The 16,653-nt window shown below is 38.2% G+C and overlaps 3 protein-coding genes across 7 annotated transcripts; 1 reads left to right on the forward strand and 2 right to left on the reverse strand.

The window, feature by feature from the left end:
- Nucleotides 1-1,628: 1,628 nt before the first annotated feature.
- Nucleotides 1,629-6,142, forward strand: LOC130710419 (SEC1 family transport protein SLY1). Of its 4 annotated transcripts, none has more exons than XM_057559688.1 (5): nt 1,629-1,862; nt 1,943-2,163; nt 2,246-4,091; nt 4,804-4,895; nt 5,571-6,142. In XM_057559688.1, the coding sequence occupies exons 2-3, from the start codon at nt 2,133-2,135 to the stop codon at nt 4,075-4,077; spliced, it is 1,863 nt and encodes a 620-aa protein (XP_057415671.1). In that variant the 5' UTR covers nt 1,629-1,862; nt 1,943-2,132; the 3' UTR covers nt 4,078-4,091; nt 4,804-4,895; nt 5,571-6,142. The 4 variants fall into 4 exon arrangements, with proteins under 4 accessions (XP_057415671.1, XP_057415672.1, XP_057415673.1 ...); XM_057559689.1 differs by having other exon boundaries at nt 1,629-1,838; XM_057559690.1 differs by having other exon boundaries at nt 1,629-2,163; nt 5,562-6,142.
- Nucleotides 6,143-6,731: 589 nt separating this feature from the next.
- Nucleotides 6,732-10,696, reverse strand: LOC130715428 (pentatricopeptide repeat-containing protein At1g62260, mitochondrial). Of its 2 annotated transcripts, XM_057565526.1 has the most exons (4): nt 8,506-10,696; nt 8,149-8,396; nt 7,828-8,068; nt 6,732-7,383 (listed from the first exon to the last, which is right to left on the reverse strand). In XM_057565526.1, exon 1 carries the CDS (start codon nt 10,660-10,662, stop codon nt 8,704-8,706), a length of 1,959 nt encoding a protein of 652 aa, XP_057421509.1. In that variant the 5' UTR covers nt 10,663-10,696; the 3' UTR covers nt 6,732-7,383; nt 7,828-8,068; nt 8,149-8,396; nt 8,506-8,703. The 2 variants fall into 2 exon arrangements, with proteins under 2 accessions (XP_057421509.1, XP_057421508.1); XM_057565525.1 differs by having other exon boundaries at nt 7,828-8,396.
- A 1,573-nt stretch (nt 10,697-12,269) lies between these two features.
- Nucleotides 12,270-16,131, reverse strand: LOC130713701 (60S ribosomal protein L3). The gene is made up of 6 exons (XM_057563501.1): nt 15,986-16,131; nt 15,756-15,855; nt 14,506-14,616; nt 13,539-13,843; nt 12,862-13,271; nt 12,270-12,729 (listed from the first exon to the last, which is right to left on the reverse strand). The coding sequence occupies exons 2-6, from the start codon at nt 15,838-15,840 to the stop codon at nt 12,471-12,473; spliced, it is 1,170 nt and encodes a 389-aa protein (XP_057419484.1). The 5' UTR covers nt 15,841-15,855; nt 15,986-16,131; the 3' UTR covers nt 12,270-12,470.
- Between the last annotated feature and the right edge of the window lie 522 nt (nt 16,132-16,653).

A 16,653-nucleotide genomic window follows, 5' to 3' on the forward strand; every position in this document is an offset into this window, starting at 1 on the left:
ATTTCGTGTCTGTTGTCTTTGTTCGCCGTTCAGGCAATGTTGTTGCAGACTTTTTGGCCAGGAATGCCGCCTCATACGCCGGTTTGGTGTGGATTGAGGAGGTACCGCCTGAAGTCGATGTTTTTGTAACCGCAGACCTTTTGGCTTCTATGCCCCCTATTTAATTGATAGCAGGTTCTTTTCAAAAAAAAAAACCAAGCATTGCAAGTAAAAGATTTAGAACCAAAAATTACGCTCCTCCTTTTAGTAGATAATCTCCATATATATCCTCAGGACGTAACCATGAATGAGCTAAGGGTCGAGATTCAAGAAACAGATCAATCAAGAAGATTTTTGAAAGATCACAAGGAAACATATCAGATGTAAAAAAACATTAAAGGGGTAAGAAGGCCAAAATGTGAAATCAAATTATGGTTCCCACAAGAGACCGATGAGACATTATGTTGAGTATACTCCTGCTTGTTATGAACACAATTAATGTTCTAAGATGCATCCAGACCATTGTGTGAATGTGATGGAACAGAGAAGATTGTACAAACCAACCAAAAGGATTGCACCAAGCAGTTGATTCACACATTTGGATCCTCTACTGCCTTTACTTTTGTCTTTACATTATGACCAACTAAGATTGGGAGCCACTTCTACAATCTTACATGAAGCCGTAGCTCATGAATCTTGAACAATTACAGAACAAAGAAAATTCAGAGATTAATGCAAATTATGTTCATTTGCTTCTCACCCCTCTATCAGCAAATTATAAGCACCGTGTGATTATTTTACTAGTTCTTAGTGAAGAGTGGAACCTTTTGATCTACCAAAAGAAAATCTTCTAATCTACTCCCAAACTCCAACCAAACTTCTCTATTTGTATTGCATATTTAGCTAAAGGAACAAAGTGAAAATACATTTGTTGCCTCCCTACAATATCATACTTCAACTAGTGATGCTAATTTTCCTTGCAACTATAACTTAAACTGCATATCTTCCCTTTGAGGACACCTTGGAGATCACATAAACTTCAAATCCGAACCACATACTTACAGAAGTTTTAATTGCTTAATTTTCAGTTAGTTCTGGTACAAGGCTTGTTTAAAACTTCCAATTAATATGGGCATCAATGTACTAAACATAGCACAGATAGGAGCATACAATGGATAAGAAGTTCTTGCAAAAATTATGGCTCCTTAATCAAGCATAGCATAAGAGAATTTCAGCATCCATAGTTTGGTCATGTACAAAAGAGATAGAAACATATAAAATGGTTGGTTAGGGGGGGGGGGATAATTCAATCCAGATCAGCATCCATAGTTGCTCTTGGTTAGGGGAATAGGGGTCATCAAAATATCCAGTTATGAGCATCCAAACTAAAGTCCAATCCAAACCAAATTATAGAAGTCCAAATTTTGAAACCAAAAACCAAATCTGATCCATTTTATTTTTTAACCACAATCTGGATAACCACTTTTAATAACAAGTTGGGTGTCCAAAATATATCCATATCCAATAATCCTCAAAGTTCAAAATGGCCCAAGAAAATCAGCCCAGAGCTAGCATGTTGGCTGATTACAACTGATGAGAACAACTAGACTAATAAAAGAAAAGAAAAGTACATGGGGACCTTGAATTTGAGTTAAAATCGTTTTTCAATATTTCACTCGGCTGAAAAGCAAACCTCATCTTCTTTAATTCATGAACAAAATCGAGAGCTTCAACATCTACCACCTGAACCGATTCAGCCCTGGAACATAGCTCCCTCCCACCTCTACGACCCTGAATCAATTCAGCCAACGAACCCCCGAACTCATACCCTTCCTAGGCTCATCAGCAAAGCAAATTAGGTAGGCTAAAACGAAAGACATTGGGTAAGGGCATTTTTGTCATTCTACATCTACGATCGTGGCCGTTCAATTATTTCTCACTTCTATATCAATCAATGGTGCAGATTGCAGAATCATAGTTCATTGGTGTTCCTTATTTTCCATGATACACTGAAACCACCATCATCGTCTTTCTCTGTATCCTCAACTTCTCTTCATCTTCTCACATTTTTCACCTCTCTGTTGCAATCACAGTGGTTACAGATCTCAATCGGAAACCCTAATTTCACGATCTCAACCACCACCACCACCACCATGTCGCTCAATCTCCGTCTGAAGCAAACAGGTAATCAATCGATTCATTCACACGATCAATTCAATTTGATTCATTCACTGATTTCACTGATTCTTCGTTCAATTTGTATCAGAATGCATTGCTCGAATGCTAAATCTGAATCAACCTCTGAATTCATCTGGAACTGCAAACGAAGAAGCCTACAAGATCCTCATCTACGACAAGTTCTGCCAGAACATCCTCTCACCATTGATCCATGTCAAGGATCTTCGCAAACACGGTGTCACACTCTACTTCCTCATCGACAAGGATCGCAACCCCGTTCACGACGTCCCCGCCGTGTACTTCGTTCAACCCACCCACCACAACCTCCAGAGGATCATCGCCGACGCATCTCGCTCGCTCTACCACACCTTCAACCTTAACTTCTCCACCTCAATTCCTCGCCCACTCCTTGAAGATCTCGCATCTGGGACTCTGGCTTCTGATTCTATACAGAGAATTTCCAGGGTTCATGATCAGTATCTTGAGTTTGTTACTCTTGAGGATGACCTGTTCTCGCTTGCCCACAAGCCTTGTTTTCTTCAGCTCAATGACCCTTCTGCTGGGGATCGTGAAATTGAGGAAATTGTGGAGAAGATTGTATCTGGGTTGTTTTGTGTTCTGGCTACGCTTGCTGTTGTGCCGGTTATCCGGTGCCCTCGTGGGGGGCCTGCTGAGATGGTTGCGACTGCGTTGGATCAGCGGATCCGTGATCATTTGTTGTCGAAGAATAATTTGTTTACTGAGGGTGGGAACTTTGTCAGCTCGTTTCAGAGGCCGGTTTTGTGTATCTTTGACAGGAATTTCGAGCTTCCGGTGGCGATTCAGCATGATTTCCGGTACCGGCCTTTGGTGCATGATGTTCTCGGGTTGAAGCTGAATAGGTTGAGTGTTCAGGGGGAGAAAGGTGGGATGAGGTCGTATGAGTTGGATAGTTCGGATTCGTTTTGGCTTTCGAATGGATCTTTGGAGTTCCCTGAGGTTGCGGTGGAGATTGAGACGCAGCTGAATAAGTATAAGAAGGATGTGGATGAGGTGAATAAGAGGACTGGGGGAACCCATGGTGCGGAGTTTGAGGGGACGGATTTGATTGGTAACACGAAGCATTTGATGAATGCTGTGAACTCGCTGCCTGAGTTGACTGAGAGGAAGCAAGTGATTGATAAGCACACTAACATTGCTACTGTTTTGTTGGGTGAGATCAAGGAGAGGTCGCTTGATTCTTATGCGAAGAAGGAGAATGATATGATGGTTAGAGGGGGAATTGAGCGGAATGAGCTTCTTGGTGTACTCAGAGGGAAGGGAACAAAGATAGATAAGCTGCGTTTTGCCATCATGTATCTTATTTCCTCAGAAAGCATTAATCCGTCAGAAGTGGAAGCTGTGGAAACGGCACTGAGAGAGTGTGAGGTCGATACTGCCGCTTTCCAGTATGTGAAAAAGATTAAGTCTTTGAATGTTTCATTGGCAGCGGCGAATTCTGCAAGTAGAAGTAATATTGTTGACTGGGCTGAAAAGCTCTATGGACAGTCAATAAGTGCAGTGACAGCTGGTGTCAAAAATCTTTTGTCTAGTGACCGGCAGCTAGCATTGGCTAGGACTGTTGAGGCCTTGATTGAAGGGAGGCCAAATCCTGAAACGGATGCATACCCAGCATTTGATCCTCGTGCTCCCAAGTCTGGTTCAGGAGCAAGTAGCAGCCATTTGAAAGGGCCATTTAAGGAAGCAATTGTATTCATGATTGGTGGCGGTAATTATGTTGAATATTGCAGTCTGCAAGAGCTTGCCCAAAATCAACAGCCTGCCAAGCATATCATATATGGAACAACAGAAATGCTAACTGGAGTGGACTTTGTAGAGCAGCTTACATTGTTGGGACAGAAGATGGGTTTGGGTAATGTTGGCTCAACCTCAACTCAGTAGTTTCTTTGGATCAGGTTTGTCATTCTTACTCTGGCAGGTTTTTTTATTTTTTTTTGCATGGTTGCCTTGAATTTGTGTGTGCTTGATTATTTTTTATCATCACAATTTGTTGTGGGTTTTTTATTGCATACATGTGCTTCTCATTCGCTAATTCATGCATAGCTGATAAGCCCGCTCTAAAATGAAATACTGCATCTTTATACCTGACTCTGAAACAACTGAGCTATTGAGCTCATGTAATCGTGTCGTGCTCAGCTGCGGTTTTAGGGTTGTAGCTCAAATTTGACGCGTCTTCTGTGTTTTTGTAATTGAACTCTTGCTTTAAAAAGAGCTTTTGAAAATGATTATTGCAGTGCTTGATGAACTGTTGTGTGCAATTTGAAATGATTTAATGCAGATGTTGTTAGTAATAAGTTATGAAAAAGACGTGTAAATATAGTGTGCCGGTTGTAGCTTCTCATAGTCCTAGCTGTTACTTTAATATCTGTTCAGTTCAGTTGTGTAGCCTAGCACCATTATATATATTGTAGCCCTTCATTCAGATTCACACTCTTGTTCATTCTCTTTCACTCTAATAAAGTTGAACATGTTTGATAAATGATATTCATTTGTTGCAATTTTTGTTTGTCTTGTTCTTTTTTTGGCCCTCTTCAGTAAGGCATCTCATTGGTATTTGATTTATCCAGAGTATAGAAATTACCTATGGATTAATGTTTGATATTGCAGGGCTCCAGCTGTGTTTGGTATTCTTCTGCAACTACTATGTGACTCATCAAATTTTATAATTAATCAGGATACAAGCTGCAGCAGCATTAGCTGTAAGTTATAACTAACCTGAATTATTCATTCATGCCTGTAAGTTATAAAGTTTCAAAAAACTTGAAAATCCGCAACCTTAACTGTTGGATTTTTTTTAAATGCAGGGTACAGATACATGTATATTTCTCTCTGTTTTGTCTTCCCTAGTCTGAATTTGAGTTTGAGTCATTCAAAATCTTAATTATAAAATATGCTAGTGTCGAGTGTTAATTAACTGTAGACTTTCTACCTTCTATTCTTGACCTTTTGCTGTTATGTGTGTCTGTTGTGAACAACTATTAAAAGTTCTTATAGTTGTATCATGGTATTAATTTTTTAGCTTTGTTCTTCTATACGCCTATACGTCTACCACCCGGTTCTTTACACTTGGTCATCGCATCATTAAGTTTCCGTGTTATTTGGCTGTTTTTAATCCTTTGAGCTTGTTCTTTTTGCTTGTTTAAATTATTGATTTACTAATTTAATGATAATGTGACCTTGCCTATTTAATGATAATGTGACCTTGTCTTGGAATTTTGTCATGTTAATTCTAAAAAAGTGCCACATTAACCGTGAGAGCTTCATATTTCAGCCTTGCGGTCTTTGTGATCATCATATTTCAGCTACAGAAGCAGTTTGTATATTCTGATTTGAAGGAATGTTGACATTATCTGATACTTCAATAGTTGTAACAGGAATTGTGTTCTCTGGTGGTCTCTTAGCTGTTGGCAAAAGTGAACAACTGAAGATGTTGGTGAACGGGAACTCTCTCCGCCTTCTATCATTCTAGGAACTTGTAGGGGAACCCTCTCAGAATCTAGATCAGTATACCTATTTGGAGCAGCATGAGACCAGCTGAGTTCTTTTCTTGATTTCTTTGCAGCTGTTTTGCTTGAAACTGGCCAACATGAGCTGATGGACGAATTGGGGTTCAGTGATATTTTGATGAATATATTTCTCAACTTTAAGAGTGTAACTTAGTGTTCAGTAGCTATAGTATGTAGCACTTCAAACAGAATGCCCCAACTACTTCTTGTCGTCTATCTATAAAATGGTTGATCTGTTTCCTAGATATAGGTTGTGAGAAATGCAAATCTTAGAGCATGAGAGCAGACTTTGGCTTTACTGTCTGGAATTGAGTTGGTTATACATTCCCTCGTTATTTTATTCTTTATTGGGGTTGTAGGGAGGAATATTATGCTTGGAGCCCGCATCAAACAATGATTGTAAATTTGTGCATCATATTCAATTTTCTGATTTACTAGTATTTTTGAGAGAACCATCAAAAACTGATTTTGAAACTAGCATTAAAACCAATTCGGCACTCAAACAGTTCAAAACTCGGTTTTAAACCTGGTTTCAATCCGATTTCAATTCTGCTTCCAGACCGGTTTGATAACGTGTTTTTTAAACTGGTTCAAAATCAGTTTATGCAGCTGTGAAAGTGCAACACTCTTTGTCCACAAACCAGAGTGATCAAGGGATGATGATTTTAATATTAGAAGCTTCAGCTAATAGTTATTTATTGGCATATGGGTAAAACATTAGATGTGGTGTTTTAAGTCTTGCCCCAATAAAACCCCATAGTAGCTTCAAAGGATTGAACTCTCAACCTCAGGGGTTCGAACAATTACTTTTAACTGCTGCAACCGACATTCATTGCGTTATTAGAAACTATTTGTTTATATGATTCTGAGCTTTCGAACTCCACACAATATTTCAAATATCTTGAAATATTATTTCATCTGAGCAAAGTTGCCTTCTAGGAGAGAAATTCTTCCATATGGAATCTCTCTTTTTTTAATTGTAATTAAAATTTTGGCCCGCCTTTTTTTCAGGCTAATGAGGTTTAACAATTTACAGAATATGTTGAGCTGCTTAATTTGACCCAAAAAAAAATGTATTCATAAAGTACAATACACTACAACCAGAATATAACACATCAATTAGGTAAATGATCAGCTAGCATCAGTACACACTTGGTTAGTCTCACAATTCATGTTTTTCTCTTTTGCATTCATTGGAACGTGTAAACAGTAAACACACATATAATAACAGTTCTCCAAAAACATGCGCTAATGCAGCAAACCCAATCTTCAAGCTTCTTAATGATAAGCTCCAAAAAAGTAAAAGGAAACCCCCATAAATCACCCAGCCCATTTCACCACATCAATAACATTATTATTCCAGTTCAATTTTCACCTTCTTTCAACCTCAATGGCGTCCCAACACCGTTCGCACATTCCTTCGCCTCATGTGCCCCTCTCTTCATAGGGTTTGTCTCTGTCGTCAACAGAACAAGGCCATCGTCACCGAGTGAGTCAGGAACAACTTCATGCTGTAACCCAATCAAACAGAAACACAAGACTGAATAATGATATACTCCATACATTAGCTATCACCAATAATTCCTGGCATGATTTCCTCAGGAGATACTGAGCATCAGATTCAAATGAAATAAAATACTCAACATCCTCCCCATCAGAGACTTCCACCTCAACTCGATACCTGATATAATTTTAAATAACTTTATTTTTAATGTGTAAGAATGCCATACACACAAAATACCCCATCATATATATCTCAAACATATAATTCATCACAAAACAATAACACTCATATTGATGGCATGGACACCAAAGATATGATAATATGAATCCAATAACAATCTGCTATGATCAAATATCAACATCATTATTCATTCCCTCAATATCAGCGTCAAATTTATAACGACCACTTCTATAATGATGAAAAATTCAACTTTTAAAAGAAAAATGTTAAGACATGCTATATATGGGATATATCACACTCTAGTTGTATGTCATAAAAGTATACAGCACCTTCCAAAGCAGCCATTGTGTAGATAGAACCAATCAGACTAGGATTTTCAAACCTAGTCATTGTATGAACACTGAAAACAGGTTACGAATTTGGAAACCTATTCAATTTTACCTGTTCCTGTTGTGAAATTGTTTTGTCATTTGTGTGAAAAATTGTTTCAGGCCTTTTGTTGCACAGGAGCAACAATTTCTGAAGAAGCTCTGGGTTTCAAATAGTCCAGATTGGGCAATTGGGCACAAGTCGCTGAACAAGAGAAATATGTTAATTCTTAAACTTGTAGGAAATTCCAAGTTTGAAGAAATTAACAACGGCGAGAAGGTCCTCAGTGTTTATTTCTTGGGTGTTGAGGTTCCTGTATGGACTTTTTTTTAGTCTTGGTGTCTCATCAAACAATGAGATTATAGATGTCATTGATTATGGGAATGGAGATACCTAAATGCAAAATATTTTCTCTGGATCCCTTTGTGATGCTGATGAGAAATGTGCGGCCTTTCGTAAAGGGATGAACGCACTTCACTACATGGAGGGACATGTAAAAGGTGTCTAGTATCCTCCTTCAGAGTCTATGGAGGAGTGCCTTAACTTGTATGTATAATCATTAAGAATTATTGATTTGTGCCATACCAATATTCCAGCCATCCATGGTTGAAATCACTTATTGCTGATACTGCCAAATGAACCTATTAAAAGAAACAAGAAATTATTTGTGAAATTTATGACAGTAATGTAAGCTACAAGTCCGCAAATTTATACCCATACAAGAATATTCAAAAACAAACATGTTCTTACCTCTGAATGTTCGACAGAAGACGTACGATATCTTCCGGGTCAAACTAACATTTACGTCAATATCTACTTAACTGGTAAAGATCGTTCTTCTTTCCCATCTGACAATATTAATGAGGTTAAGTTGAATGTGAGCATCTCTAACAATGGCATGATATGATATCTGTTGCCAATTGAAGTCTTTCTAAAACAGAAAAATTGTCATTGGCGATTGGAAGAATCTACCCAACTATACCCTGTTTGTTTCTTGACATTTTTTTCTTCCATCAACACTCTCACTCTTTCAGCATCATCCCATAGTTCTAAGTTAGCATACATATTATATAACAACACGTAAGGACCTGAACTTTCTGGTTCAAGACTGATCAAAGCTTGGGCGGCTACTTGGGCCAATTCTACATTACCATGTACTCTACAAGAACCTAGTAATGCACCCCACACAGCCTTATCTGGTTTAACCGGCATGCTATTTATCAAATCCATAGCTTCCTGAAGCTGTCCTTGCCGTCCCAAGATGTCCACAAAGGAAGCAAAGTGCTCAACCCGGGGTTCAATACCATAGTCGTTAATCATGGAATTGAATTGCCTCCTCCCTTCTTCAACTAATCCTGCATGGGCGCATGCATTCAAAACTGAAATGAAGGTTATATAGGTAGGGTGAATTTTAAGCCTTTTCATCTGTTTGAAAAGCTCCAGAGCGTCCACAGCTAAGCCATGGGATGCATAGCCTCCAATCATTGCATTCCAAGTGATCACGTCTTTATAAAATTTCATCTCATTAAATACAGTGCATGCCTCACCTATTGCCCCACATCTCGAGTACATGGTAATGAGGGAATTATTTATTGGTAAATCTGGAATAACAGTCTTTGTGACAAGCTGATGCATCTGCTTACCGAGGTAAAGATCCACCAACCCAGTACATACACTGAGAACTGAAGATAAAGTGTGTCTATCTGGCTTCTCTCCCTCAAGTTGCATCTGAGAAAATAGCTCAATAGCACCCTTATAGTCTTCATTTTTGTCGTAGCCAGCTATTAATGAGTTCCAAGAGATCAGATTTTTCTGGGGCATCCTCTCAAAAAAATCTTTTGCAACTTTCAAATCACCAATCTGAGCAAACCCAGATATTATTGAATTCCATGAAAGTGCATCAGGACTGGGCATTTCCTTGAAAAGCTTGGAGGCCTCTTCCATGTCAGAGATTTGAACATAGCCGCTAATCATGGTGTTCCAAGCACAAGTGTCCCGCTCCCCCATGCTATCAAAGAGTTCCCTAGCAGAAACAATGTCTCCCACTTTAACATAACACATCATCATCGAATTCCATGAGACTACATTTCGTCTGAATCTCCTTCCATCCTCCTTTCCATCACCTTGATCATTCGGGATCCGATCAAAAAGACGTCGCGCTTCTTCCACCTTGCCACTCTGGCCATAGCCAGCGATCAAGGTGTTATAAGCTTGCACCAAATCATGTTTCCCTTCATCCCCATCCCCACATTCAAGCAGAATCCCAGCAGCCATATCCAACTCACCATTCCTAACAAGCCCCGATATAAGCGCGCTAAGAGAAGCCGAGTCACACTCCGGCATCCTCTTGAAAAAACCAACCGCCGAATCCACATCACCATTCAACAAGAACCCGGTGATCACAGCATTCGACGACACAGCATTCCTTTCAGGCATCGCATCGAAAAGCTTCAAAGCCTGATCCATCCTCCCATTCTTCGCATACCCACTTATAACCGTGTTCCAAGAGACACAATCTCTCTCAGGCATTTCATCAAACAGCTTCCTCCCTTCCTCCACGAACTTGCTTCCGCAGCAAGAAAAGTAACCCGAAATGATGAGGTTCCAGGAAACAATGTCCCTTTGGGGCATTTCGTCGAACAGTTGGCGTGCCTTGGCAATCTCTCGCCGCTTCACGTGGCCACTTATGAGGGTGTTCCAAGTTACGGTGTTGCGGTGCTTCATGGAATCGAAGAAGGTCCTTGCTTCGCTTAGTCTACCAGTTCGAATCAAATGCGATATCTTCTTGTTCCATTGGTGAAGCAGTGAGGACTCGTTGTCGTTGGTTTTATGGAACGAGGCCAAGCCACGAGAACAGAGTGTACGAGGTAGTTGGAGCCTGCTCAGTCTCATCAGACAAGTTGACATTGTCCAAATTTCGAAGTGTCATCAAACTTGACAAAGAGAGTATAATGTTGAGTTGAGAATTTGATTATATGATTAAGTATATATTTCAATAAAAAAATACAAAATATTATGTAAAATTAACACAAATTAAGTTATATAAAATTTTACACTTATATAAATTAATTACATTTTATTTCGATGAATATAAAATGATTACATTAGCATGGGATAAGAGGATTAAAATTTGCTTGAACTCTTGAAGAATTTGAGTGTGAGGTAAAATGGATTTTGAAGTTTATGATTCAGACATGTCTAGGGGTCCACACAAGTTAGTTTGGATTGGTTTTTGCCAAGATAAAATTCGAACCAATCAAAAGTGCATGAGTTGATTTAGATTAGATTTCATGTTTTTTTACCATCGAACCCAAATCAAACCAACATGTGATGATGTTCGGTTGAGTCGGATGGATTGGTTAGATTTCTATTAAATGATATCAAATATAGATTCGAAAAATGAAAAAAATTCTTAGAAAGTAGCATAATGTAATGCAACATGGAATTAAGTGAATCAAACAAGTTATTGAGGTTACCAACCAATATGCTACCGATTTCTCCCAACAAAGTGTAAGGCACATGAAATTAATCCCAACAAAAGACTATAGTTGGTTCGGATTTCACTTTCTCAAACTCAAAATTTGAACCGAACTCATTGAATTTCTCCTCCAGAACCCAATCCATTCCCATGAATCTAATCCAATCCAATTTTTTTCTTAAGTTCAATTTCAGCCGGACGGGCTAATCGGATCGATCCAACCTATTTGCACCACTAATTCATAGTGACATACTTACACTAAATAACATGCGTATTACTTAAGTTATTGTAGAGATTGAAAGAAAAAGATATAAAATTGCTCACTAAGTCTCAGGTATTATCCCTAAATTTTATTCATAAAAACTAAAGTTGTTCAATGAGCAAGTTTATGGAATATAAATGTTTGCTGAATGAAAGTTGAAATATTCCAAAAGTGACATACACAACAACTAAAGCTTGTGAGTATGGAAATGGTGCCCAAACATCCACTTTAAGCCAAAGTCTTATAAACATACAGTTTAACTAAAGCTTGTGACTATGGAAATGGTGCCCAAACATCCACTTTAAGCCAAAGTCTTTTAAACATACAGTTTAGTGGTGGTTTTTAACTACTATAAATGTTTGCAAGTTGCAACGACTAAAAACATCAAAAATGTGTCAATTGTATGGAAAACAAAAGGCGTGTATAAAAAAAAGCGTATATTAATATACCATCACTCTTATATGAGTGATAAAGATGTGAGAGTAATTCAGCAGATATAAACCACGTAAAGAAAATTAATTGCTCTTTACCCAGGGGATTGGAGAGATATTATAAGAAAAATGATTTGCACATTGTTTACATTGATTTGAAAAAGACGAAAAAGAAACAAATCATCGATGAAGGTAGAGGTTTTTTTGTCAACGACATTTAAACAAGACTAAAGCCACGAAGTAAAACTTATACCCTTTTTAAAGAGCCACCCTTTCTATGGTTTTGTGACACAATCTGCGAAATTAAAGAAGCGCAACGCTCATCATTATATTAACCACCACATACGACAGCAAAAGGAACAATTTTTTTAACTTAATCCAGAGTGAAAACGGCAAAAACAAGTGTTCAAACTTGAAAGCCAACCAACAGAAACAAAATCACCATCGTCTAACTAGGTGGTAAAAAGAGACCAATAAATATCTTAATTCTGCGGCAAAAATTGAAAAGCAATAGCTCTTCAAGTGAAGAGATACACTGGAAATTTTAAGCCTTCAGCCGGCCATAAAACTTCTGTTTCTCCTGAGAGGTCTGGAAGCGGCCATGTCCAAACTTGGATGAGGTGTCAATGAACTTCAACTTGATCTCTTCAAGAGCCAAACGAGATGTCTGCTTAAGTAGGGACTGACGAAGAGTGATAACCCGCTTCTTCGGTCCAACACAGCAACCCTTGACCAGAATATAATCATGGTTCACCACACCATAGTGAGGGAATCCACCCATTGGAGTGATATCCTTCTCAGTCCTGTCATTAGCAAAAGTTAGTGGGGCAAACAAGTTGATCAAATAATGCATAATTTGATACAGACTTCCTATTTGATCTTCCTCCATTCTAATGGGTCGGTACCAAGAAAAGAAAACATAAAAACTACTATACCTGTCAAATTCAGTGATGGCTGTATGGGACTCTTCACCGGTCTTGCCGACCTTGTAGATCTTTTTATTCAGCTCAGTACGATGATGATATCCATTTTGACCAGCCCTGGCAACTGTGAAGGAGACACGAGCAGGGTGCCAAGCACCAATACATGCGACCTTCCTTAGACCCCTGTGTGTCTTGCGGGGAAGGCGAGTGACACCCCAACGAGTCACAACACCTTCGTAACCTTTACCCTTGGTCACACCAATGATATCTATCATCTCATCTTTCTGGAAAACAGTATCCACAGGGATTTGCTTCTCGAAGAAGCTGTATGCATAGTCAACCTTCTGGCTCACTGTCCCACCATTAACTTGGATCTCCATCAAATGTGCCTTCTTCTGTTTAAGACCATTCAACTTCCTTATCTGCAGTTAAGGGAAAAACTATTACATCACAAATATGAATGCAGTGGCTTGTAAGTACACAAAACAGTATCCTTTAATATGTAAAACATACACATCATAATAAAACTGAATGCAAAGATAAAGAATCTAGATTCACTATATTAGAATGCCATAAGATTAACAATACATAGATTAACAATACATTTACTTCAGTGAGGTGTGGGAATCAAAAAGTTTATTTACAAAGCTACAATAGAACCAAACTCAAACCATGAAACAAATTCTTACCTGAGTATGAGCCAGAACACGAATGATAGTTGAATACTTTTTCATCTTCTCAAGCTGAGATTGAACATCTTTCTTTCCTTCCTCAGTTTCAAATTTCTTTGAATATTTGGTAAACGCCTTCTTTTTAGATTTGCACCAGTTTTTGTAGAATCGTCTCTTAACATCCTCACTTAAATGCTGAGCCCAAACAGTATTCAGTGTGCGAAGACCGCGAGGGGTCTTCACATAACCCACAACTCCAACAACAACCAATGGAGGAGTTTCAATGATAGTAACAGCTTCACATGTCTCTTTCTTATGAAGTTCTGCAGTAGAGAATGTCATAAGTACAAGGTGACCAGGGACATATAATGCAAAGTGGGAAAAATAATTAACACCCCACAAAATGATCATACAATTATAATTAAAGGAATTTTAATACATGAAATTAACAATGTTTTTAGAAAAGGCATCTATGAAAATTATAGATGTGGATACATATAATTTGAACAATAATTAAATTTTACAACTTTCACATTCAAACTATTAAAATTCAAAAAGAACCCTGATTTTCCACATGGAATGAATGAAAGGCAAAAAATTATAAAACTGAAAGTTAAATACATAAGGGGAAATAAGGGAGGATAGCTCAAGAGGTAAGAGCTAGGGACATAGGGGTTGGGTGGGATGAAGGGTGAAGGGTCCCGGGTTTGAACCCAGAGGAGGGATTAATTTACTAACATTTCTAACAACTAACATTTTCCTATCAAAAAAAAAATACATAAGGGGAAATACCCAAGCAAGATTAGTTGAAAATCAAGAAGTAACAGTTAAGTCAGATAACAAAGACAAAAACTCATTTATCAATCCCGTTTTGAAATGTTATCATGAAATAACTTGATTAAAGCCCCCTAAGGATCTCATGTTCACGTGAAATAACTTGTTTAAAGACCCATAAGCATCTCAAGTTCAAGGTATCCAAGCTTACTTGATCCAGGTTTCTCAACCTCTCTAACGATGTGGGTCATCCCAGCCTTGTAGCCCAAAAAGGCAGTCAATCTGCATGGCTTGCTAGGATCATCTTTTGGGAAAGACTTCACTGCAGCAGCAAATTTAAAGAGATGTAAGGTGCTAAGAACAGTACAAGATAAATAACCAAACCTTACCGCCAGGCATATTATCATGCGAATTGGCAAGGAGATATTACATGGACCACAAGCTAAGATGAGAAAAACTGCAGAACACTTCACAAATGTAATTCACCAATATAAAATTGAGATGGATATCAATAGACAGATAAATCATAGTAGGGTGCTTAAAGAGATGAAAATTAGAATATGTATTGGTGCATAGCACCAGAGAGACGAGACAGGACACTGGCAGAGGCCTGCTTGTCCCTTAGCTGAAAAAAGCACAACATGATGAAGGATTGATATCTATAATGTATAATACTTGATGGTTGCTAAATTTCACAGTAGAAGGGAGGCAAATTGTGTCAAAAGACAGCACCATATTGTAATGTTAAAGCCCACATAATATATTCAATTGGACAAATCACAGAAAACAAAAGCAAATCACAACTTTTTATCATTCAAATTCTGATCGTATCCACAACACATTTTTCTTTATTCTTTTTTTGATTTACATAGATCTTATCAAGGAAAAGCATAAGATTTCAACATTAGAAAAGATAAACCAGTGGTATCAATTAAAATGTTTCACATTGCATATTCCAAAAACCAATCAAATATTCCACAACAGAATTCATAATTTATAATTCAAATACATCCATATAAAAAATCCAGTGAAGTTGAAAATAGAGAAAAAAATTAAGTCCAACAAAAGAGAGCCTGGGATCTGATTGAGAAAAAAAACTGATTACCCTAAACATTGCAGTACATAAATGATTAGCACCAATCCCATGAATGAAGAAATGCTTCCAAACCAAAGGCCTATGGCAATGCCAAATCTCTAGCTCATTTGGAGGGTTCCATACCAAAACCTCTATTCAGAGGAATTTAGCTAGACGAGCTGATTCAGAGACTACAGCCTTGATTAATTCATTTCTTTTCTGAAGCAATTTCATTCACCACAAGGAAATGGCAACAAACATGAATGTACAGCAACGAATAGGATAAAAAAACGAGTTCACACAAAACAGTTTCAATTTTCAAACAAGCTATTTGACGATCAAATCAATTTTCAGATGAAACATTACAAACAGAAAAGCAGGTTCACCTTTTCCACGTTGACGAGAAGCTCGTTTCCTTGGGAGAAATCCAAGGGAACCGTGCCTGGGGTGCTCGAACTTCCGGTGAGACATGATTTCCTGCTTCAACTACAAGGAATGGAAGATCAAAACATTAGCATTGATGATCAAATTCAGATGAAACAACGAGAACACAAACGGATCCATCGTTCACAAATCGCAAAATCGAGAGAGCAAGCTAGGGTTGATGCCACTGTACCTGCGGCGATTGCACGAGATGGAGAAGAAATGGTGAGGGTTTCGAGCACAGTCTTGGCCTTTATATGAAGGTTTGGCCGCAGCGCAATTCTCTGCAACTTCTACATCTCTAACCCTAAACGAAATGGGCTTCGGATCTCAAAACTGCATATGGATTGATTGACATGTCCAACTAACAAGCCCAATGGAGCTTTGTTTTTATTTTAGTGATATTCAAATAAAACTATTTACCAAAAAAGTTTTTTTTTTAACTTCAATGGAGTTGTTTTTACCATGTTGGATGGTGTCTCAATTGAGATAAGGAGATAACACATACAGGGTAGAAGAAGTGACATTCAAAGTTGTGAATATCAAATTTTCACTTCTATTTGCATTTGCAGTAGCTCTACTTTGGAGCTGCAGCCCATCCCCTCCGCCACTGCAACTGTTCCACCACCCTGAATGGCTAGGGTTTGTTTAGCCCAATTTTCTTGGACTCAATGCTATGGGCTTGCTTCCTTGGGAAAGGCTCTACCCTTTGTTTCGTTGATTTGTGTAATAGCCTTGGACTACTTTTCACCTATTAATGAATGATATAACTTTTTTCGACAAATAAAGAAGATGTTTTTAAGGAGTCGCATGCGTTAAGCCATTAATGAATTGCCTTTGTAAGTTAATTTGGGCTTATGA

Source organism: Lotus japonicus, chromosome 4 (genome assembly GCF_012489685.1).
Source record: "Lotus japonicus ecotype B-129 chromosome 4, LjGifu_v1.2".
In the NCBI taxonomy this organism is placed as follows: Eukaryota; Viridiplantae; Streptophyta; class Magnoliopsida; order Fabales; family Fabaceae; genus Lotus; species Lotus japonicus.

Coding starts and splice junctions, on each gene's coding strand:
- LOC130713701 (XM_057563501.1), bottom strand. CDS start 15,840: ATGTCTCACCGGAAGTTCGAGCACCCCAGGCACGGTTCCCTTGGATTT. Junction 13,844..14,505: donor GGTTGAGAAACCTGGATCAA/GTAAGCTTGGAT, acceptor TCTCTACTGCAG/AACTTCATAAGAAAGAGACA. Junction 12,730..12,861: donor GCCATCACTGAATTTGACAG/GTATAGTAGTTT, acceptor TGCTAATGACAG/GACTGAGAAGGATATCACTC.
- LOC130715428 (XM_057565526.1), bottom strand. CDS start 10,662: ATGTCAACTTGTCTGATGAGACTGAGCAGGCTCCAACTACCTCGTACA.
- LOC130710419 (XM_057559690.1), top strand. CDS start 2,133: ATGTCGCTCAATCTCCGTCTGAAGCAAACAG. Junction 2,164..2,245: donor TCTCCGTCTGAAGCAAACAG/GTAATCAATCGA, acceptor AATTTGTATCAG/AATGCATTGCTCGAATGCTA.